Here is a 21,503-nt window from a genome sequence, read left to right as displayed (position 1 = left end):
TTCCAAAAGACTAATAAGACCTTCAGTCAAAAATAATTAAAATTAGTTTGGCAGGACTTGCTCTTTATATATTAATACTGATAGCTAACACTGATAGATAACACTGTGCTATTTTTGTACAACCTGCCTGTCAGGTACTTAATCTTGAGACAATACACTACAGCATCTTGACACAGAAAAGAATATGGCTTGCAACCTAGTTACCCTAGTTGGGTAATTTCATTACCAAACTAGGTAACTTCTTCAGTGGATAATGAACATTTACGAGCAAACAACAGAGCTCAGAGAACACCAAGAATTTCAAATACATTATCCCAACTACACAAAGAAGTGGAGTAGAGCAACCTGTCTCAATGTCTGACCCACCTTGAAAACAGTGTACATTTCACTTTACAAAGAATTTCCCATAAACTACGTAAGGATGAAAATAAATAAATAATCAAACCCATTTCCTTACAAAGGCACCATATGGTTTCCAATTAGTCCGTAAAGCCAACACAAAACACATGCTATCTGTAATTGAAACCAAATGTGATAAAAGACTGACAGAAGTGTGAACACTCATCCAAAGGACAACTAGTTACTCATTGTAAAATGTTTTAAAATCCATTAATGAGATCATGCTGCAAAGAGTGAAGGGGGAAAAAATCATGTGAAACAATCGCTTAATCAATTCTTATGAGTGGGGGACGATTCCCTATGCTCGTTCTCATGGAAATTAATAGCATTTTCTTCCAGAAAACTGGACAAGATTAAATCCAATAAAAACTCTGAATCTTTAGTTCATGGCATTACATAACTTCAGTGAGAATTATGCTAGCACATTATCATTAAAGACCCTCCCTATTAAACACTCCCATTCCCAGAAAGAGCATAAAATGTTAAATCAACACACATCCATGCACTATTAAACCACTAATCAAGATGACACATTACTGAGAACTGCATAAAGACTACATTCCTCTATAGTTGACATCAACTTCTTAAAGTAAACTTCAGGATCGAATAATAACATTTTAAAAAAATATGATGTTTTTCAACTAAAACAAATAAATGGTAGGCTTCCATTAATGAAATAAAGTAATCAGGTATTGAAAACAATAGGAATTAATGGGAATTTTTAAGATGTGCTCTCAGCTGTTGTTGTTGTTGTTGTTGTTGTTATTATTATTATTATTATTATTATTATTATTATTATTATTTATTAGATTTGTATGCTGCCCCTCTCCGCAGACTCGGGGCGGCTCACAACAGCGATAAAAACAGTACATAATGACAAATCTAATAATTAGAATCTAAAATAACAATTATACATATAAAAATCTAAAAAGAAACCCCAGTATATAAAACATACATAGAATCATATTATGCACAGAGTATACATAGGCAAGGGGAAAGAGCCTCAGTTCCCCCAAGCTTGACGACAGAGATGGGTTTTGAGGAGTTTACGAAAGGCAGGGAGGGTGGGGGCAGTTCTAATCTCTGGGGGGAGCTGATTCCAGAGGGTCAGAGCCGCCACAGAGAAGGCTCTTCCCCTGGGTCTCGCCAGATGGCATTGTTTAATCGAAGTAAAGGCTATGGCCAGGGCTGTTTTTGAAACTATGGGGAAATAGCAATTTCTCCAAATACCACAGTTCAAATACTGTATTAGCAAATCAGGATCAATATAGTCACATACCATAGCTGCTACCCTGATAACTGATAGATTCCCAATACAGTTCAATGTTGAAGTTTAAACCTATAAAACCCTATAAAACTTGGCATTTAACATTTCAGTGCAGTTATCTGTCAATGTCTTTTTTTAATATCAATCTCTTTTAAATGGCAAAAGGGGAAAGAGATGCCAATCAGTGTTTCTGAGTTGTGGTCCCATATTATGGAATGGCTTCCCTCTTGAAATAAGGCCACGACCTCATTGTGGCCTAGAAACTACTGAAAACCAAACATTTCCAGAGGGGAGTGAGCTGACAGCACTGTACGTATTTGTATTATAACATCACTTGATTAATTTATTGTGATTTTATTTTCTTTCTGTTTTAGGTAGTGATCCACCTGGAATCTTTATGGAGTCTGGAGATATAAAAGTACAATCAATCAATAGATCTATATTTTTCAACTCAATGAATAATAACTTTTTTCCATGTTTGCATATCATACACAGGTGTTTCCTCTATTCGTAACAGGACAAGAATGCTTGTTTCAAAACTGGGAACATTATTATAATGAGATATCCAACAATGGCTTTGTGTCAATGAGAAAGACACCCAGTTATTGCTGCCTCCTAATTCCCTGAGTCATCAAGAAATGCTTACTCTTGTTCTTATCATATTGAGAGGTACAATGTGCCTGTCCCTGCTGTCCAAGTCCTTATTCAGTTCCACATCAATTGGCTGACATGGGATGATATGAAGCTGATTTGAGAATTATGATTCGTGAGCCTCTTCCACCAGATATCCTCCAGGTGTGAAGGCACTGTTGACTGGGGATTCTGGGACTTGCAGTCTCTATACAGTGGTACATCTACTTAAGAACCCGTTTGGCGGGCCCCAGGGGAAGAGTCTTCTCTGTGGCGGCTCCAGCCCTCTGGAACCAACTCCCCCCACCCTCCCTGTCTTTCGTAAACTACTCAAGACTCACTTATACCGCCAGGCATGGGGGAGTTGAGATATTCCTTCCCCCTAGGCCATTACAAGTTATGCATGGTATGTTTGTGTGTATGTTTGGTTTTATAATAAGGATTTTTAGTTGTTTTTTTAATTATTGGATTGTTACATGTTGTTTTATCATTGTTGTTAGCCGCCTCGAGTCTACGGAGAGGGGCGGCATAAAAATCCAATAAATTATTATTATTATTATAATTACTTAAGACCTTTTCTAGATAAGAACCGGGTGTTCAAAAAAAAATTGCCTCTTCTTAAGAACCATTTTCTACTTAACAACCGGAGCCTGGAAAAATTTCCCAGGAAATTTGAGAGAGGCACGAAGGCCCGGCCAGTTTCCTACCATCCCCCCTTTAATCCTGGCAAATATCGGGCTTTTCTGGGCTGCCAGGGAGCCTTTTGGTGGTGCTTAGGGAGGCTTTGGCAGTCCAGAGTGAACAAAACATTTTCCTTTCTCTGGGCGCTTGGAGAGGGAATAAATCTCTGCCAGTGCCCAGAGAAAAGAAACGCTCAGCCCAGAGCGAACGGAGAGTTTTCCTTTATCTGGGTGCTTGGTGAGGGAATTAACCACCTTGCTGTGGTCACTCCCTCATACACCTGGCGCGAGGTTGCCTCCCAGAGTGTCTGGGCGTGGAAAGGCAAAAGGGGGCACTTCGTCCCAGCCGAATCAACTTGGCTTCAGCCAAACCGAGGAGTCACCACAATGAAGGAAAATGAGCGAAAGGAGAGGGGAGCCCTTCAGCATGGGAAGGAAAAGGAAGCAGGTGGCAGCATCAGCAGCAACTGCCTTTCGGTCAAAGGAGCGGGAGGTCCCCCCCTCTCGCCTGCCTGGGTTTCTCTCTTTGGCGCAGTGTATGGGAGGCAGCCTCACCCCGGGTGTATGGGAGGTGCGTACTTCTCCTCGCCACCTCAGACTCCCTATTTTTTTTTAAGCCTTAAAAGTTTTGGATTTTTTTTTATTCCCCCCACCTCACCTTCTTCCTTCGGAAGCGACTATCCTCCTCCTCCTCTACTTCCTTCTCCTCCTCCCACCCAAATTCCAAGCTTTTATTTCTTTCCTAATGGGTTCACATGCATTATTTGCTTTTACATTGATTCCTATGGGAAAAATTGCTTCTACTGTACTTACAAACTTTTCTACTTAAGAACCTGGTCACGGAACGAATTAAGTTCTTAAGTAAAGGTACCACTGTATATCTGAAGATTACTAGATTGGAAGGGTTGACTATATTTGAAGACAAATGTTGATCTTTACATTAAAGAGATATGTACATAAAAATTAAAAGAAATCTAGATTTCAGGTATGAATCTCAAAACCAAAATTCACCACTAGGCAGGATTTGCAATAGTATTTCACCACAGTTTTATTTTTTCTTTAATGTGGCCAAAGGTAAGATAAAGGAGTCCCTGTGGATTTTTCTCTGCTAGTTGTTGCTGACTATAGGGGGTGGTGCTCATCTCTGTTTCAAGGCCATTGAGCCAGTACTGTTCATTTCCATGGTCATGTGGCCAGCATAGAAACATAGAAGATTGATGGCAGAAAAAGACCTCATTGTCCATCTACTCTGCCCTTATACTATTTCCTGTATTTTATCTTAGGATGGATATAGAGCGGTACCTCTACTTAAGAACTTAATTTGTTCTGTGACCAGGTTCTTAAGTAGAAAAATTTGTAAGTAGAAGCAATTTTTCCCATATGAATCAATGTAAAAGCAAATAATGCATGTAAATAATGCATCTAGGTCCCCAGCAGTCGGGTTTCAGGCCCGGTTACAGCACGGAAACCGCTTTGGTCGCGTTGATGGATGATCTCTGGCGGGCCCGGGACAGGGGTTTATCCTCTGTCCTGGTGCTCCTCGATCTCTCAGCGGCTTTCGATACCATCGACCATGGTATCCTTCTGCACCGGTTGGAGGGGCTGGGGGTGGGAGGCACTGTTCTTCAGTGGTTCTCCTCCTACCTCTCTGGCCGGTCGCAGTCGGTGTTAGTGGGGGGTCAGAGGTCGGCTCCGAGGTCCCTCCCTTGTGGGGTGCCTCAGGGGTCGGTCCTCTCCCCCTTGCTACTTAACATCTACATGAAACCGCTGGGTGAGATCATCCAAGGACATGGGGTGAGGTATCATCAATATGCCGATGATACCCAGCTTTACATCTCCACCCCATGCCCAGTCAACGAAGCGGTGGAAGTGATGTGCCGGTGCCTGGAGGCTGTTGGGACCTGGATGGGTGTCAACAGACTCAAGCTCAACCCGGATAAGACGGAGTGGCTGTGGGTTTTGCCTCCCAAGGACAATTCCATCTGTCCATCCATTACCCTGGGGGGGGGAAATTATTGACCCCCCTCAGAGAGGGTCCGCAACTTGGGCGTCCTCCTCGATCCACAGCTCACATTAGAAAACCATCTCTCAGCTGTGGGAGGGGGGAGTTTGCCCAGGTTCGCCTGGTGCACCAGTTGCGGCCCTATCTGGACCGGGATTCATTGCTCACAGTCACTCACGCCCTCATCACCTCGAGATTCGACTACTGTAACGCTCTCTACATGGGGCTACCTTTGAAAAGTGTTCGGAAACTTCAGATCGTGCAGAATGCAGCTGCGAGAGCAGTCATGGGCTTACCTAGGTATGCCCATGTTTCACCATCACTCCGCAGTCTGCATTGGCTGCCGATCAATTTCCGGTCACAATTCAAAGTGTTGGTTATGACCTTTAAAGCCCTTCATGGCATTGGACCAGAATATCTCCGAGACCTCCTTCTGCCGCACGAATCCCAGCGACCGATTAGGTCCCACAGAGTGGGCCTTCTCCGGGTCCCGTCAACTAAACAATGTCGGTTGGCGGGTCCCAGGGGAAGAGCTTTCTCTGTGGCGGCCCCGGCTCTCTGGAACCAACTCCCCCCGGAGATTAGAACTGCTCCTACTCTCCCTGCCTTCCGTAAAGTTCTTAAAACCCACCTTTGTCATCAGGCATGGGGGAACTGAAACACCTCCCCCGGCCACGTACAATTTATGTATGGTATGTTTGTGTGTGTGCTTGTTAATATAGTGGGGTTCTTTTTAAAACTATTTTAAATACTTAAATTTATTGAATCTATTTGGATTTGTACGATTGTTTATATTTTTGTTGTGAGCCGCCCCGAGTTCGCGGAGAGGGGCGGCATACAAATCTAAATAATAAATAATAAATAAATAAATAAATAAACCCATTAGGAAAGAAATAAAAGCTCAGAATTTGGGTGGGAGGAGGAGGAAGAAGAGGAGGAGGAGGAGAGTCGCTGCTGAAGGAAGAAGGTGAGTTGAGAGGAATTTTAAAAATCCAAAACTTTAAGGCTTTAAAAAACAGAGGGACTCTGAGGCAGCAAGGAGGAGCATGTGCCTCCCATACACTGCGCCAGAGTGAAAGACTTGCCCATAGCGAAGGGAGCATTTCTTTTCTCTGGCTGCTGGCAGAGGTTTATTCCCTCTCCAAGAGTCCAGAGAAAGGAAAACACTCCGTTCGCACTGGACTGCCAAAGCCTCCTTAAGCGCCACTGAAAGGCTCCTCTGGCAGCCCAGAAAAGCCCAAGATGGGTGGGATGAAAGGGGGAATGGCAGGAAACTGGCCGCTCTCAAATTTTCTGGGAAATTTTTCCGGGCTTGGGCTCTTAAGTAGAAAATCGTCCTTAAGAAGAGGCAAAAAAATCTTGAACACCCAGTTCTTATCTAGAAAGGTTCTTAAATAAAGACGTTCTTAGGTAGAGGTAGCCCTGTATGTTTATTCCAGGCATTTTTAAATTCAGTTACTGTGGATTTACCAAACCACGTCTGCTGGAAGTTTGGTCCAAGCATCTACTACTCTTTCAGTAAAATAATATTTTCTCACGTTGCTTCTGATCTTTTCCCCAACTAACCTCAGATTGTGCCCCCTTGTTCTTGTATTCACTTTCCTATTAAAAACACTTCCCTCCTGAAACATATTTAACCCTTTAACATATTTAAATGTTTCGATCATGTCCTCCCTTTCTCTTCTGTCCTCCAGACTAAATAGAGTTCATTAAGTCTCTTAAGCATGTTACCTTCCCACTGAAATGGTACCTATACCCATTTCCATGCTTCTGAACTGCTAGGTGAACAGGGGCTATGGAAAAAACAGGAACTCACCCCATCGTGTGGCATTTGGGTCTTGAACTTGGGCTGCCGGCTTTCCAGCCGACAAGCTCAATATCTCAACCGCTGAGCCACTGCACCACTCTTAATGTGAACTAAGGCATCTCCAAATTTCTCCATAACAGTGGAATACAGGGAGAGATTACTTTTTTCCTTACACTATTTTTCATATTAGTAAATCCTATCCCTGAAAAGTGAGTTTCAAACATAAATAAATAAATACCGAGATGGATACTTACTAAACAACTTTATTTAAATTTATGTTTTCAAAAAATGTTTTATTTTACGGAAGTAACAGAAATTGTCTTTGTTGATTATTCATCTCTATAGGCAAGGTCTCTAGACAAGTCCCTCACCATGCCAACACAAATGTAGAGCTTGACATTTTTAACATTAATAGAGTTTTGCTTACAATCAAGAGAATTGTAAGGGGATTAAGATCAAAGGCTCTTTATGGCGATACATAAACTGTAACCTGATTTGTGAAGAGACTGTTAGCACTCTGAGAACGTGGATGTTTCCCTTTTCCGTGGTTATGCGCTTCTTTTTACCTACAAGTGTTGAACTCAAGCACATTAAAGGACAATATGAAATTTTTTCATGATGTGTAACCAATTTAGATACTGTTTTTATTTTTATTTATTTATTTTGTCCAATACACAATAATACACAATGAAGGTTATAGAGGATATAGTACTGTGTTTCCCCGAAAATAAGACACTGTCTTATATTAATTTTTGCTCCAAAAGTTGTGCTGTGTCTTATTTTCGGGGGGTGCCTTATATTTCTCAAATAAGATAAATTCACAGGCAGAAAAGCTGACACCCCCAAAGAAAGTGTACCGTACGGTACACTGATTACGGTACGGTACCTGTCAGTATGGCACCCACACACACAAACAACGGCACTTATATGGTACAACAGTATACTCCCGCTATTGCAGCTTCCGGCCACCAGAGGAACTACAGTCTACGCACTGTAGTGGAGAAGGTAATGGCGGTGAGACAGCAGCAGACTGTGTCTGCTGTACTGGACGGTACAAAGCAATGGAAGGGGCCAGCAGGGGATGCCACATTATTACGGTACCACTATGAACAGCTTTGAATGGTACCATATGTTTTTCCACCGTACCGTATGTAAACTTGACTACGCCTTATTTTCGGGGGGTGCCTTATATTAGCAAATTTTGCAAAACCTCTGACATGCCTTACTTTCAGGGTACGTCTTATTTTCGGGGAAACAGGGTAGAGAAGAAATACGAGATATAGGAGAGACTATGGGACAGGGGATGGAAGGCACTCTAGTGCGCTTATGTACACCCCTTACCGCTAACAGTATTGTTATAGAAATTATGTCACTGTAATTGCAGTATAATACGTACAAGGTGCAATTATTCACATTTTTTCTCAATTTATGTAAAATATTCTTATGGTTCACTGGGACCTTTGGTGATTCAAACACTGAGAGATTCGTGCAGTCTTTTCCAGAAGCGATGGGCTATATTAAGAGAATGGCACTGTTCCAGCATGCCAAAAAGCTGCATTGAATGATTTGGAATGCATGATAATAATTTGTTTTTAACGTCAAAGAATATATGATTTGATTTGCACTCAACTTCAGCACATGAATTCAATTTTGATTAATTTTTAAGTTTCTCTAACTACTGTCTAGACATCAAGGAATTTTTGCGTCTAATTATCCTTCAAATGATTTTTTCAGGCAACAATTAGATTTTATTCTTGTGACCAAAAGACAAATCTGAAAAGAAAGGACAATCTGAGAGAGTTTTATAAAGATTAAAATGCTTTTTTATGTTTATAACTTTGCTTTATAAAGAAAAATTCAAGAGCAAAACCAAGAAAATATTTAAATTAGTTAAATTAGTTAAAGGAAGGGGAAAGAGCCAGGCAGGAGACAAGCCTTTGTGCGGAAAAGTTGGGCAAAGATATTTTTCCTAGCAGGGTCCCCCTCCCATTCCTGCTCCTCCTGGAACCGTTGTTGCTCTTCTTCCCTTTCTCCCCAGCTGTAGCCCCCCAGCTTCCAAAGATCCAGTATTTCCACCTCATCTAAAAGGCTGCATGGAGGCAAAGTTTGCAAGGGGCAATGAAGGTTTCGTGGGGAGATGGCTTGAAACAGACAAAGGGTTCGGCTTGGCATACAAGAGCCAGTGCTGGACTCCGCCTGCCAGCTGAAGGGGGGCTGCTGTGGGGAATTGATAAGGCGATGCTTGGGGCTTGGAGCAGTAAACTTCGTGCAGCAGAGAGAAACAGCTGGAGTCAATCCCAACTTTGCTATCCATTATGGATGGTAGATTGGCCCCCTGCAAACTCTCGTCTCTCCAAAAGCCCGGCCGAAGTTTCCCATGTCACTTCAGCGAGTGCTCGAGACGCCAGTTTGCAGGGGACCGATCTACTGTCCATAATGGACAACAACGCTGAGGACTGTGGCTCTGTTAATAGGCTGCTAATTTAACTGCCTGAAGGACCCCATCCTGTCCCTGGGAGTCAAAGTGCTGAAATGTGAGCAGCATGGGAAACTGGCTGGGCTCCTTGAGAGAAATGCAAAGATTTCTCTGCGGACTACCAACATTTTTTCATGGACCACTAGTGCTCCGCAGACCGCCAGTTGGTGACCTAGGTTATAAAAGACAGTCCTTTTAAGGGAGAACGCTTAATTTGTAATTTTAAGGGACAAAGCTTCTAATTTAATTGGTAGATCACAGGCCTACCACTATTTTTCCAGGGTTATCCTAAAAACTGACAATATTCATATGAATGCATGTGGAGATGGAAATATCTTTAATTAATGAGAATTACTGAGCTGCGGTGGCACAGTGGTTAGAGTGCAATATTGCAGGCTACTTCTGCTAATCACTAGCTGCCAGCACCTTGGGAGATCGAATCTCATCAGGCTCAAGGTTGACTCAGCCTTTCATCCTTCCAAGGTGGGTAAAATGAGGATCCAGATTTTTGGTGGCAATATGCTGACTTTGTAAACCGCTTAGAGAGGGCTACAAAACATTATGAAGTGGTATACAAATCTAAGTGCTATTGCTAAGCGCTATTACTTTATTTCAACCACTAAGGGTTGTTGTTGTTGTTATTATTATTATTATTATTATTATTATTATTATTATGTCAATACAACACAGCAAACGAGATCACTATGCTGGATTTTGTATTTCATCACCAGTCGGGCGCTTCCCAAGCACCTACGACTACATGATGTAGCGGCGAATTATGTTTGCCAATCCCAGTAAAGCGGCCTTTTGCAATTGACAGATGGAGATTTTGTCAATTCCGATGGTTTTCAAATGTCCGCTGAGATCCGTTGGTACTGCGCCCAGCGTGCCAAGTACCACTGGGACCACTTTCACTGGCTTATGCCAGAGTCGTTGCAGCTCGATTTTTAGATCTTCATATTTCACTAATTTATCTAGCTGCTTCTCCTCAATTCTGCTGTCTCCAGGGATTGTGATGTCCATAATCCATACTTTCTTTTTCTCCACGATCACAATGTCTGGTGTGTTATGCTTCAGAATTCGGTCAGTCTGAAGTCGGAAGTCCCACAGTAGTTTTGCTTGCTCATTTTCGATCACTTTTTCGGGCTTATGATCCCACCAGTTCTTTGACACTAGTAAATGGTAGTTCCGGCACAAGTTCTAATGGATCATCTGTGCCACAGCATCATGTCTATGCTTGTAGTCAGTCTGTGCGATCTTTTTGCAGCAGCTGAGTATGTGATAGATTGTTTCATTATTATTATTATTATTATTATTATTATTATTATTATTATTATTATTATTTATTAGATTTGTATGCCGCCCCTCTCCATAGACTGGGGGCGGCTACAGTTGATATAATATAATATAAAGGACCATTACAGGAAGGTATGCCAATGCCCACTGCAAGTAAACCCCGTAACAATTACCTGCAGTTTCTTTAACATCATGTTTTTATCCAAATACCTGGATTTTTTTTCTGCCTTTTCCCAGAGTCAGAAGCCTACTGTGGGAAGCAACCTCCACCTCTGCTACATTTAAACACATGACTCATAAAAATGCTATTCACATTTTATCAGATATAATTTAGACTTGTTTTGCCATTACTCTCATTTTGGGCTGATATTAAAACTATTATTGATATGATCTTGCAAAGCAAAAAGCTTATCAATATATCTTTTGTAAATAAATTTAATTTCTCAAGTTTGGAACAGAGCCAATACGATAGTTTTGCTTTGCTGCATTTAAAATCCTGGATTGCAGATTTTTTTAAAAAAACTTTCAGCTTTTAAACTGACTATAAACCCAGTGGAAACACTGGGCAATATGAACCTATATGAGCAAAATTTAATTTATATTAATTGAATCACCATTTTATACATGTTAAAATATCTATGTATATACAGGTGTTTCTAAAAACCATTTGTTTAGTGCAGTGTTTCTCAACCTTGACGGTTTGAAGATGTATGGACTTCAACTCCCAGAATTCCCCAGCCAGCATTGCTGGCTGGGGAATTCTGGGAGTTGAAGTCCACACATCTGGGAGATGAAGTCCACACATCTTCAAACTGTCAAGGTTGAGGAACACTGGTTTAGTGACTGCTTGAAATTACAACAGTATTGGAAAAAGTGACAATCGCTTTTTACATTTACAACTGTTGTGACATCCCCATAGTCATGTGTAGGTTTATTATCAATATTTGCCAAGAATGTGGAATGCCTGTCTGGCTGATATGACTAAGCAAATCTACTTATTTAATCTGTTTAAGGAAATGATTATTTACTTAGCTTTCTGTTTATCTAAATTAATTAAAAGTCTTCTGTCTAAAGTATAAAAGTTAATCACACTCTTATGTTTAGTTAGCAATCACGCCTTGATATGATTTGTCTGTATAATATCTGTCCTCCATTAACCATTTAGCATTGTAACTAAATTAGTAAAAGTTAATCTTTTATATTTGTATACACAAGAAATTTGTTATAAAAAAATAAATGCAAGTCCAGGAAGAGACAGTTCTGCTCAGGGAGAGATTTCTTTCTAATTAGGACAAACTTTGCTCAAAAAACCATGTCTCTGTTTCTACATTCATGTGTTCAAAATTCATACATTTGGCAAGTGACTCATATTTATGATGGTTGCAGGGTTCCAGAGTAAGGTGATCACCTTTTGAGGCCTTCTGACAAGCAAAATCAAGGGAAAAGTCAGATTCATTTAAGGACCATGTTACTAACTTAACAACTGCAGTGATTCATTTAACAACTATGGCAAGAGAGGTCATAAAATGGGACAAAACTAACTTAACTACTTGTTTAGCAATTTCCACTGCTAAACCAGTAATTAAGAAATGAAATTTAAGGAGTCTGTTTCTATATTGGGGACAACAATTGTGCCTTTTCTGAATTTTCATGAACAAAATGATACAGTAACATCAGCAGCTGTAAAAACAGAATCTTTCCAATGGAGACATATCTTAGCATCACAACTGTTCCGCTTAGGGAAAACATATTCTATAGTTCTAATTATGAACTCCAAACAGGAAAAGAATCAACCACCTTATTTGACTTGGCTGCCACCTTCTGGAAATCTGTGGAATTACTGGATGCTGAATTCTGACTGAGAAATTGCAATGCTTATTTTGCATTACAGGATGCCAAAATTTGCAGTCAGTCTCCTCGAATCAATTGCTGGAGCCAAAACGTTAAAAAAAGCCAAGGATGACAAAGCTTTCCTTGACTTCATCAGCACTGACACTTCAAGTGCCAATGAATTAAACATTTATATCATTATCAACAACAAGGGGATTCATTTAGTGTCTCTGGGAAGGTGTTTCAAATGTTTGATCGATAGAATATGACAATGACAATGAACAAAAGTAGGCAAGTACCATGCAGCCTATACTATGTAAGTAGGAAAGAGATCAGATTTTGCTCCTCAGTAGGGGTAACAGTAATCAGACTCTGGTCTCAAAAATGAAACTTGAGTCGGAATGAGGAGTTGAAAAAGCATCTCAGAAAATACTCTCCCTTGTTTTGGAAGAGTAAAGTTACAATTTTAATTTTACAATAAAGCCAGAGTCAGTATTCATCGGTCAGGCGGCAGGGAAAGCAAGTAGAATGCTTGGCTGCATAGCTAGAGGTATAACAAGCAGGAAGAGGGAGATTGTGATCCCGCTGTATAGAGTGCTGGTGAGACCACAGTTGGAATACTGTGTTCAGTTCTGGAGACCTCACCTACAAAAAGATATTGATAAAATTGAATGGGTCCAAAGACGGGCTGCAAAAATGGTGGAAGGTCTTAAGCATAAAACTTATCAGGAAAGACTTAATGAACTCAATCTGTATAGTCTGGAGGACAGAAGGGAAAAGGGGGACATGATTGAAACATTTAAATATGTTAAAGGGCTAAATAAAGTTCAGGAGGGAAGTGTTTTTAATAGGACAGAGAACACAAGAGCAAGGGGACACAATTTGAGGTTAGTTGGGGGAAAGATCAGAAGCAACGTGAGAAAATATTATTTTATTGAAAGAGTAGTAGATGCTTGGAACAAACTTCCAGCAGAGGTGGTTGGTAAATCCACAGTAACTGAATTTAAACATGCCTGGGATAAACATATATCCATCCTAAAATAAAATACAGGAAATAGTATAAGGGCAGACTAGATGGACCATGAGGTCTTTTTCTGCTGTCATTCTTCTATGTTTCTATGTTTGTTTGGATTCCCTGAAAAGGTTAAGAAAAGCGAATGTTTGAATAAAAGAAATAATTTTTTGTTGTTGATATACAAAAAGCATGTGAAGACAACTGGTGTAAATATGGAATTGAAGGTTGGGTGCTGACTATCAGATAAGCAGTTTATGAAAGAAGCAAGGGAAATAAAAGAAATGCTTTATGAATGGCTGAACATGGAATAGAGAGGAAAGCAAGGATGTACACAATGGGGAATATACCAGGCTGTTTGTTCAGTGTGTTCATGGCTGCTAGACCCAAAGTAGTGCTCGTGATGTATATTCTCTATTGCTTGCTTACTCTCTTGTAATCCCTTCCTCTCCAATGAATGTAAATAGAAAGATTAATTCCCTTCTTGTTCATTATCCAGGCAGGCATGAAATGGATTAATCTTGTCAGTTTAAGCTGGTTACCACAGTGCCCAAGGGATGAGCTGGGAATGTGGGAAAGAAAACCCGAGTTCTGGTCACATGATTTCCCATTTAGCAACTGCTCTGCTTAGTGATGAAGTTGCCAGTGGCAGATTTGGTTGCTAAAAGAGAACTGCCTGTATACAGCAAGATGTACACAGAAGGTTGGAAAATAGAGTACATACATGAATCAATATACTTTGGTAGAATCTAATGATGCGGGAAAGGGTAGAGAAAGTTTAATGCAATATGTGTGGATATCTTTTGAAACCTAGTGGTATGTGCACTGATTGAATGCTAGTGAAAGTGGAACTAAATGTCGTGTGTGCAAGAGTGAGTTTCTTCCTTTTGGTATGTGAAATGAAAGTGGGTTATTTAAAGAAGCAGGCATGCTTAGAAAAAGACAGAAAATATAATTTTACTGAAAGAGTAGTAGATGCTTGGAATAAATCCACAGTAACTGAATTTACACATGCCTGGGGTAAACATATATCCATCCTAAGATAAAATACAGGAAATAGTATAAGGGCAGACTAGATGGACCATGAGGTCTTTTTCTGCCATCAATCTTCTATGTTTCTAAAATCAAGAATGAATGTGGATTGAATACAAAAGTCACTGACCAGGACAAACAAAGCACGCTGAAGGGTTTTTGATCTTATCAAGACAATGAATCAGGATGTAATTACAAAACAAATGCACAATTTAAATATATACAATGAGATCAAGAGGAAAATTAAGAAAATTATATTTGATTGGAGCTGATGAGTCCCTTAAAAAGAGAAATAAAAACTGAAAAAAATCCAAAAGGCAATCTATCAAGCAATGCATGGGCGTCATGGAAGAAAGGATGCTTTTGTTGTGATTCCTTTTTTTCTTATGCCTTTAATTCCATTGAAATGCTACTTTTTCCTTTTCTATGTTTTGCATTACATTACTTTGGCCAATAGCACTGTGGATGTGGATGTAAACTGCAACATAAAACATTTTATGGAACAGTTAAATTAAATTTTATAGATTACAGAGTTTGGGGCATCTCTAAAAAGTCTGAGAAGACGGGAATGTCTAGCATCAATAATTTTAGTTTGGTTACATTATTGACAGGATTAAAAAAACACCATGTATTTTAATGTAAAAGGCTTTTTTTATAACTTATATGCACCCCACTTGCCTTCCTAGCTAAAATGAGAGCAAAGACAGCAGTCTGGTCTGGCTCTCACTTTGAAAATGCTACATCCAAGAAAGAAGATGCTACATTTATTTGTACACAATAATTTAATACAGTGTTTCGCTGAAACTAAGACCCTGTCTTATATTTTTTTAGACCCCTGAAATATAACCTTGGCATTATGTTTGTATGTATGTCTGATTAATAATGGGGGTTTTAAAATGTTTTTAAATTATTAGATTTGTTATGCATTGTTCTATTGCTGTTGTGAGCCGCCCCGAGTCTACGGAGAGGGGCGGCATAGAAATTAGATAGATAGATAGATAGATAGATAGATAGATAGATAGATAGATAGATAGATAGATAGATAGCTGGATAGATAGATAGATAAATAAATAGATAAATAGATAAATAAACAAACAAACAAATAAACAAACAAATAAACAAACAATAGATAAATAGATAAATAAATAAACAAACAAATAAACAAATAAATAAATAATCAGGGTGTGTCTTATTATTTTGGGGGTGTAGCCACGAAGCGGGATCAGCGTGGCCGGTTCTTGCCCACAACATTGTGAGGATTGGGTCAGATCCACTGCTGCCCGTGATCAGCATGTCAGATTTGGTGAGTGGGACACCCTGTTGCCACTCAGGAGAAGAGAGAGACCATTTCTCATGTTCTTCTCCTCCCAGGTGGCTGCAGCACGTTCAGCTCCCAAAATCTGGCCTGCAGATCTCCGGACTCACAGCTGCCAGTCAGGAGAAGAAGAGAGAGGAGGCCCTGTGAGGCTCGGGGAAACAAAAGAGGCGGCTTCTTCCCCATGCCGATTGAAATCATCAGATCAGATTCGGGGAGCTGACTTCCAGTTTCTGCCATGCCCGGTGAGTGGAGAAGAAGAGACGGCTAGGGGAGCCCCATCTCGCTCCAAGGATCTCATTTCTCTGCTGCCCCACTGCTCCCCAAGAGGCACTCTCTCTTGCTAGCAGAGATTGGCAGGCCAGATTCAGAGAGTTGAACGCACTGCTGCCACCCAGGAAGAGAACAACATGAGAAACGGGCTCTCTCGTAGCACCTCCTCTCTCTCTTCTTCTGAGTTGCAGCGATGCACCTGGCTTACTGAATCTGGCCTGCCGATCTCTGGACACACGGCTGCCATTCAGGAGAAGAGAGAGAAGAGGCACTGCCAGAAAGTCCATCATTTACAGTAGTCCCTCACCTATCGCTGGTGTTACGTTCCAGACCTGGCCGCGATAGGTGAAATCTGCGATGGGGAATTTATCGACTGAAAGTACTTATTTAAGTATTTATATTGTAATTGTTTGGTAAGTTTTCATTGTTTTAAGTGTTTATAAACCCTTCCCACACAGTATTCATTTTAGATACAGTATTTAAATACAGTATTTACAATTTTAGATATATATTTTTTTTTTAAAAACCTGCCGATCGAGTTCGGCGGGCTGTTTAAATCTGCCAATCGACTTCCTCAGAAACCCGCGATGAAGTGAAGCCGCAGTAGGTGAAGCGCGGTATAGCGAGGGACTACTGTACTTCATTTTCCCAGGCGGCAGCAGCTCATTCAGAAGGTTTTTTTACATTGGAGTTTCCCTGCAGAGACCCGCTGAGAGAGAGAGTAGTGGTGGAGCAAAGCCAGACGCTGGTAAGATGTGCATCTTGTGGCCCACCCCTCCCCATCCATCTCCCCCAAATCGTGCCCGAACATCTCACCAGCGTCTAGCAGGTTCACCACTTCTCTTTCTTGGCCAGTCATTGCAGGGAAGCTCCTTGCAATATAAAGAAAAATTTCTCGTGAATGTGAGAAGTTGTTAATTACTCACACTTTTTCTTTACATTTTAAGAAGTTTCCCTGCAAAGATCAGCTGAGAAAGAGAAGCAGCGAGCTGCCAGTCTCTGGTAAGATGTTCGGGCACAATTTGGGGATGGCAGATGGGGCAGGGGAAGAGCCCTTCACTCCTCCACTCGAAATAGAATACCCTATGAGACTAGACTTTGAAACCTGGGCCTAGAAAGTTTAGAACTAAGATGCTTTAAACAAGATCTAAGTATTGCCCACAAGATCATATGCTGCAACATGTAGGCGACTACTTCAGCTTCAACCACAACAACACAAGAGCACACAACAGATTTAAACTTAATATTAACCGCTCCAAACTTGACTGTAAAAAATATGACTTCAGTAATCGAGTTGTTAAAGCATTGAACTCATTACTGGACTCCATAGTGTCATCCCCAAACCCCCAACACTTTACCCTTAGATTATCTACGGTTGACCTATCCAGATTCCTAAGTGGTCAGTAAGGGGCGAGTACAAGTGCACTAGAGTGCCTTCCCTCCCCTGTCCTATTGCTCTCCTATATCTCCTATACCTTTCTTCTATTCCTACATCTCTTCTTCTATTCTTTCATTGATATATTCTATTACTATTCCTTCATTTCTATTATTTCTTAGATATATTTTACTATGAGTATCTCCTCTATAACCTTCATCATGTAGTTTACTATGTGTATATAGATATATACCCATTAAAACTCTCTTTGTGTATTGGACAAAATAAATAAATAAATAAATAAATAAGTAAATAAATAAATAAATAAATAAATGTACGTAGTTGGGTTAGGGGCTTTTTGGGGGGGGGGCTTATTTTAACACATGCCCTGAAAAACCCTGTTGGGCTTAATATCAGGACATGTATAATTTCCAGGGAAACACAGTAGCTGGCTATTAAAGCTCTTTTTATACAGCAGTTTCACTCTCTAGTGCTAAGAGAATGTACACAATAAAACATGTGTTTGATTGTTCATATATTGTCTTAAACATTAAGTAAAGGAAGAACATGAATGGAAGAAAAACAGAGCAGTACAGTGCAGTAAATTTTGCAATCCATAATTTATGCCTTTACTGCAATATGTGCACTCAACCAAATGGAACTTATTAAAAATGATATAAAATGATATTTTATAGACCGGAGAACTCATTTGAGTTACAGTATATGAATTATAACATAAAGATGGAAATACAGAGGTAAATTTAATAAGAACATAGAATATTAAAAATTGTATTTCTGTATTGATCTGATCTAGTTAGACTTCTATGACGAGCGGAGCAATGGTAGCTCCTTTAAATGTTTAATGTTGTTCGTCTTGTTTGTTTAAAGAAAAACAATAAAAAAATATTATTTAAAAAATGATTAAAAACGAGGACGTAGTGAAATGTGGACTCAGCTAATAATTCCAGAGTTGAAGTAATGTATATTTTGTTTATTTTTCTTTATGCTATGTTTTTCAAATGCTTTTGTGACATATTCAAAATTCTGAATGATCCATAAGGTAGCAAACAAACTAGAGAGAAAAAAATATTACACCCTTGACATATTTACCATTGTCTGGAGCTGCTTCATGTTCCACGACAAGCTCGTAGTCATGACCCCTTTTCTTTGAAGAAGACACTGTAAGGAAACTTCCAAAGGTCCTTGGACGCCCAAAAGTAATATTTTCTTCCCATCTAGGGTAGTACATGCTGAAAGCAAAAGATAACAATTGTTCTCATTATCTACAGTAACAGCAAATTACTAGAGAAACAAAATGAAACAAAACATATTAAAATGGGAGCTTAGTGTTACTAAATTGATCTCTCATGTGAAAAAACGATCCTATTAATACAAATAGGATAGACCTGCACTATAGTTTAGTGAAAAAAATTCTATGACCAAAACCAGCATGACATAGAACACAATGATTAGGTTTGACAAGCTGACAGACTAAAAGTAGGCATTTTTAATGCACGTTTATGAAAGAATGTGGTTTTAGTGTGAGCAGCAGAAATATTAATGACTACTTTAACAATATAAATGAAATCCAGTTTGGTGCAATAGTTCAAAGTGCTGGCCAAGAAACCAGGGGGCTGTGAGTTCTAGGCCTCCCTTAGGCATAAAAGCCAGAAGGGTGAGTTCGGACCACTCACTCTCTCTCAATCCAGCCTCACCTCACTATAGGTTGTTATAGGTTGTTATAACAACCCCAGAGGGTTGTTATAGTGGGAAAAATAGAAGGAAGAAGCATTATGCAAGTTCACCTCCTTGAATCACATATATATTTAAAACAGTGAAATAAAAATATAATAATATATTCAATTAAACATAGAAACATAGAAACATAGAAGACTGACGGCAGAAAAAGACCTCATGGTCCATCTAGTCTGCCCTTATACTATTTCCTGTATTTTATCTTACAATGGATATATGTTTATCCCAGGCATGTTTAAATTCGGTTACTGTGGATTTACCAACCACGTCTGCTGGAAGTTTGTTCCAAGGATCTACTACTCTTTCAGTAAAATAATATTTTCTCATGTTGCTTTTGATCTTTTCCCCAACTAACTTCAGATTGTGTCCCCTTGTTCTTGTGTTCACTTTCCTGTTAAAAACACTTCCCTCCTGAACCCTATTTAACCCTTTAACATATTTAAATGTTTCGATCATGTCCCCCCTTTTCCTTCTGTCTTCCAGACTATACAGATTGAGTTCATTAAGTCTTTCCTGGTACGTTTTATACTTAAAAATAATACATATTTTAATGCAAACGTTGCTTGTTTAGTCACCTTGATTGCATCCAGTGCCAAACAGATACAAGTGGTATTCTATGTTGTTTTAAATTTACAATTGCAATTTCTTACTTCTATAGCCTCTATTAAAGTCTCAAAAGTCCTAGTGATTTAAATAGAGGCCATTCTATATCAGTGATGGTGAAACTTTTTTTCCTTGGGTGCCGAAAGAGTGTGTGTGCTATTGCATATGTGTGAGTGCCCACATTCATAATTCAATGCCTGGGGAGGGCAAAACAGCTTCCCCCACCCCAGGGAGGCCCTTTGCAGGCCAGAAATGGCCTGTTTCTTAACTTCTGGTGGGTCCAGTAGGCTCATATTTTGCCCTCCCCAGGTTCCAAAGGCTTCACTGGAGCCAGGGGAGGGTAAAAATGCCATCCCTCATTCCCCTGGAGGCTCTCTGGAAGCCAAAAACACCCTCCCAGAGCCTCTGTGCAAGCTAAAAATCAGCTGGCCAGCACACACATGCATGTTGGAGCTGAGCTAGGGCAACAGCTTACATGCCAGCAGATATGGCTTTGTGTGCTACCTCTGGCACCCGTGCCATAGGTTCGCCATCACTGTTCTATATCATATCCTATAATCAGGGGTGAAATGCTACCGATTCAAGCATGCCTGTCGGTCGTCGGAGAGCAGGTCGTGAATACCCACCTGCTTGGATGCCGCCATTTTGGTTTTTACCCTCTATGCATGTGCAGAGGGTAAAAACCCCAAATGGCGGCATCCAGGCAGGTGGCGGAACTTCGCACTGCCTTTGTGACTGGCTCTCCAACAACCAACAGGCACGCCCGAACCGGGAGCATTTCAGCCCTGCCTACAATGTCCTCTTTTTCATTGATTCACCTACTCCAGGGGTCCTGAGCACTGGCCCACTACTGAGCCGTGGCCTACTTGGAATCGGGCCCTGCAAGCAGTAGGCTGGCATACAAATGCACACATGTCCATCCACCGCTTGTATGGCCAAGTTCCCCTGTCTTCTCCCCCTGCCAAGCTGGTAAGTTTTCGGAGAGGGGCGGCATATAAATCCAATAAATCTAATCATATAAATCCAATAAATCTAAAAGGTTGATCTACTCCACACACAAACACATATAATTCATTTTGAGGTGCATTCAAAAGTTTGATTCTTCTTTCCTCACTCCAGCATTACCCAAGCATGAATCTGCATCTTTAACATCATAGATCTGCAGTACTTAAAAAAGTACTTTATTTATTTTTAAAAATAATTTTTATTGAGTATAAAACATTAAAAAGAAACATTAAAAACATAAAAATACAAAAAAACCATAAAACAGTACATACAAAAATAAAAAAGAGGGGGAAAACCCCCAAAAAATATACAAAAAGAAAAAGGAAAACAAAACAAAATCAAAACGATACATTAAGTCTTTGTAACTCTCTTTGAGGATAGATTGTATTGATGCCATATTTCCTTTGATATTTACCAGTTAAACAGTATTCCTTCTAGTTTTCAATTCTCAATATGCGTAATTATTATTGGTATCACTTCTTAATATAAATATTGATTATATTCTTTATTTTAAGAGTACTTTAAAACCAACTTGGCTAAAGTAGGACTTTTAGCTAGGTGCCAGTAAAGTTCAATAAGATGCTTTTACTGTATATGGAAATGCTACTCTCCTTAATTCAAACCTGTATTTCCTTGGGATTGCACAGGTTCTTCCTGTGCTTAGGACAATGTGCAGCTATTTTCACTAGGTGCCACTGGGTGAGGTTCTGTACGTGCACCTATGCCCACTCCAAAGTATCTTCAAA

General features: G+C 40.0%; 1 protein-coding gene across 2 annotated transcripts in view; it reads right to left on the bottom strand.

Moving 5' to 3' along the window:
* Window positions 1–21,503, bottom strand: part of MTHFD1L (methylenetetrahydrofolate dehydrogenase (NADP+ dependent) 1 like) — a 177,777-nt gene that overhangs the window by 142,929 nt on the left and 13,345 nt on the right. For both annotated transcript variants that reach the window (XM_070733706.1, XM_070733708.1), the window contains exon 7: window positions 18,505–18,644. In XM_070733706.1, the coding sequence (XP_070589807.1) occupies window positions 18,505–18,644 (140 nt within the window). The remainder of the gene's footprint in view (window positions 1–18,504; window positions 18,645–21,503) is intronic.

Source organism: Erythrolamprus reginae, chromosome 1 (genome assembly GCF_031021105.1).
Source record: "Erythrolamprus reginae isolate rEryReg1 chromosome 1, rEryReg1.hap1, whole genome shotgun sequence".
NCBI lineage: Eukaryota > Metazoa > Chordata > Lepidosauria > Squamata > Dipsadidae > Erythrolamprus > Erythrolamprus reginae.
Note: the sequence above shows the minus strand (reverse complement) of the source record. Positions and strands in the feature narration are given on the sequence as shown.